We start from the raw sequence: 3,405 nt of genomic DNA, 5'->3' as shown, positions 1-3,405 counted from the left end.
TGCCATCCTCAGCTCCATGGTAGCTTTGGCCCGTCTAACTGCCTCCCTACAAGCGCGAGCAGAGGAGGTATATTCGTCTTTGGTGATTTCTCCCTGTTTCCACTTTTTATGTGCTCCCCTTTTGGCCCTTAGGCTGCCCTGGATTTCTGTGGTCAGCCAGGGAAGCCTCCTGGCCCCTTTCCCTCTTTTACCTCTCATGGGGATCATCTCGCTTTGTGCCCGAAGGATCGTTTCCTTAAGGCACAGGCACCAAGAAGAAACAGAAAGATGCTTCTTAATAACATATGGATGCAGTGCCCGTTTAATGCATCTTTTAGCGAAAGACTTAAGTATGTCGAAGGATCGTTTCCTTAAGGCACAGGCACCAAGAAGAAACAGAAAGATGCTTCTTAATAACATATGGATGCAGTGCCCGTTTAATGCATCTTTTAGCGAAAGACTTAAGTATGTCTCCAGGAATAAAAGAAAATGTTGTTGAAGTTGCAAAATACTTCCGTAACAACCATTTTGCTTCAGCTTCACTGAAGAGAGCAGGAGGATCCAGACGAATTCTCCCTCAAGATGTTCGATGGAATTCTGTGGTTGATGGTTTTGAACAATTTATTAAGAACTGGCCTATTCTCATAACAATTTGTGAAGAAAACCATGATGAAATAGATGGAAGTATCTCATCCAAAATATCTAACATTGGATTAAAGAGGAATGTAGAGAATATGCTCAGTATTCTGAAGCCTATATCCATAGCCTTAAACAAACTTCAGAGAGATTGTTGCTGCATTGCTGATGCTGTCGAAATTTGGAAGGCACTTCAAGAGACATTGAAGATAGAAATACCTAACCAGAAAGTTAAACTACAGGCAATAAAGAAGTGATGGATCAAGCACTAAATCCACCTCATTTTCTTGTGTATATTCTCAATCCCAGATATAAAGGTAGATGCTTAACTTCTGAAGAGGATGATGCTGCCATGGCATGGGCATCTCAAAATCACTTCTCAGTTATGCCAGTCATAATACATTTCAGGGCTGGAGGGGAACCATTTAAACAGTACATGTTTACTAATGATGTGTTGAACAAAGTCTCTCCCCTGAACTGGTGGAAATCATTAGCCAGGCACCATGAAACAGAGTTCCTTCAGTTGCTAAGCCAACTTTTCACAGCAGTAGCTTCCTCTTCAGGCACAGAGAGAATATTTTCATCATTTGGTATTATTCACTCAAAGCTAAGAAATCGACTGGGAGTTGAAAAAGCAGGAAAGCTCAAATTTCTGTTTCAGTCTATGAATAAAAATGACAGTGGGAGTAGGGAAGATGAGATCTAGTTGTAGAAGTTTTAAGGACAGCGTGCATTAAGTGTTGTGATGACTTGTCTGTTAGAGGTAATAAAATTTGAAAATTAAAAAAAAGTTTAAGGACAGATGTTGTAAAATGCTGTATTGAGTTGTAAATTAACGTGTTTTAGTGATCAGATTTGTGCCATTGTGTAAGAAATATGTGGATAAGTATCAGTGGGAAACTTGATTTAAATCAATTATTTAAATCATGATTTAAGAGGAAGGGGAAGGGAGGGAAATAGAAAGGGAAGGGAAATGGGAAGGGATAAAAGGAAAGGGGGAGGGGAAGGAAAAAGGAAGGCAAGGAAAGGAAAGGAAAAGGAAGAGGGAGGGAAAGGGAAGGGTGAAGGGAAAATGGAAGGGGAAGGGGAACAGAAAAGGGAAAGGAAGGGAAGGGAAGGGAAGGAGAAGGGACAGGGGAAAGGGAATGGAGCACAACCTTTGGCAGTCATTGCAATACCTCCATGATGTTGACTTTGACATAACCATTTGGGATACCTTATAAATAACAACATAATGGAGCTAAAATAAAATGATAATAGGTCATTTAATTTGCAGGTATTTTGTCATGCCAACCTTTTTCTTTAATTCTGTTTTGTGTAAATTTTACATATTTCCTCTTCATAGTTTCCTACCCAAGTTTTGCTTTCAGCTTCAAGTTCAGATAACTTAAAACTCAGCCAAAATTACCCAGTGTGTAGACATAAGTGACAGTTTTTGCCCAATCTAGCCACAGAATGCAGTCTATAGCTGTGACCAAACACAAGTGCACAAAAATGGCCAATCGGGCAAAAATCTGAACCTCACTGAATGAAGGTTCAAATGAAGATGTTTCAAAACATGGAGATGTTTCAAAATAGGCCTTGCAATCTATCACTATTTCAGAATGGGAGGGGGGAAAAGGGAGAGGAGGGAGTTTGGTCTGGGTTTTTTTAAGCCCTTGCTGTGGGGAGAGGAGCCCCCCAAAGGTGGGGGGCTCCAATTCACCCACCCCACTCTCCAGTGCCAGTTGGGCAACCCCAAGAATGAGCTCATGAGCTCCCTCTGCTCTCTTTCCATACTCCCACAGTACGGGCTAACAGAAAGGAGGGGCCATTGCTAAGGGAAACCAGCTGCAGGCTCCCAGCCAGCAGGTAGATTCCCCTCCCCACTGGAACCAACAGTGAACTTCTGTTTGGTCTTGGGGATCATTGCAAATCAGAATGCTTCCTGAAAAGTGTTCTCAGTTAAAGTGGGGAACTGCACTTCTGTCTGTGCCCCCAGTGGTACTGGATGTTGTAGGGGAAGAAAAAGAAGGAAAGAAAGGAAACACCCAACTCCTTCCTCCCTTGCTTCTTCTTCCTCCTCTGCTGCGCCCCCCCCGCGCAAAAAAAAAGTCTACTGATTCAATCTATCCAGTTTAACTGGAATATCTGGCTGTTTTATAAGCAAAGAAAAGCAAGTGATAGCTATCACCACGTAGGTAGTAGCTGTATTAAAAAAAAAAAAGACTAATATTACATTGAATGCATCTCTTTAATTCACTCACTTTCTTCACAGTAGATGCCTTTCCAGCCCTGGAAACATTTACAGCTCCCATCCCCATACAGTCCATCATTGCAGAGTCCATTAATGCAAGCACATTCTGTGAAGAATAAAAACACCACTTTAAAATCAATTAGTACTAATGAATAAAGAGGAGTCAGGTATTTTGCAAGTAAAGTATGCATCTAACCTTCAAGACATAGGCAGACAAGGTTCTTTGGGTGAATCTGATATCTTTTATTAGACCAACTTAAATAGTTGGAAAAACAATTATTAAGCAAGCTTTCAAGTTCAAAAACCCTTCGTCAGGTTAAGGAAGTCTCTGCAGTTGGTGTGTGCTCTTCCTGGATGGAATGAACGTTACCAGCCTATATACCAACATCCCACACCAGGATGGCATCCAAGCCTGCCTTACATATCTACAGGAACAAGATTACAACTCAGAATATAGACCCAAAGATATTACTGATGTTATACACTTCATCCTCACACACAACAATTTCACTTTTAATAATCAACACTTCCTCCAGATGATGGGAACAGCTATG

At 41.2% G+C, this 3,405-nt stretch overlaps 1 protein-coding gene across 8 annotated transcripts in view; it reads right to left on the bottom strand.

Annotated features, from left to right (window-relative positions):
- STAB1 (stabilin 1) overlaps positions 1–3,405 on the bottom strand; it is a 231,239-nt gene that overhangs the window by 100,659 nt on the left and 127,175 nt on the right. For all 8 annotated transcript variants that reach the window (XM_025209654.1, XM_025209653.1, XM_025209656.1 and 5 more), the window contains one exon: positions 2,862–2,957. In XM_025209654.1, coding sequence (XP_025065439.1) covers positions 2,862–2,957 — 96 coding nt within the window. The remainder of the gene's footprint in view (positions 1–2,861; positions 2,958–3,405) is intronic.

The sequence above is a fragment of the Alligator sinensis genome, unplaced genomic scaffold (genome assembly GCF_000455745.1).
Source record: "Alligator sinensis unplaced genomic scaffold, ASM45574v1 scaffold487_1, whole genome shotgun sequence".
NCBI lineage: Eukaryota > Metazoa > Chordata > Crocodylia > Alligatoridae > Alligator > Alligator sinensis.
Note: the sequence above shows the minus strand (reverse complement) of the source record. Positions and strands in the feature narration are given on the sequence as shown.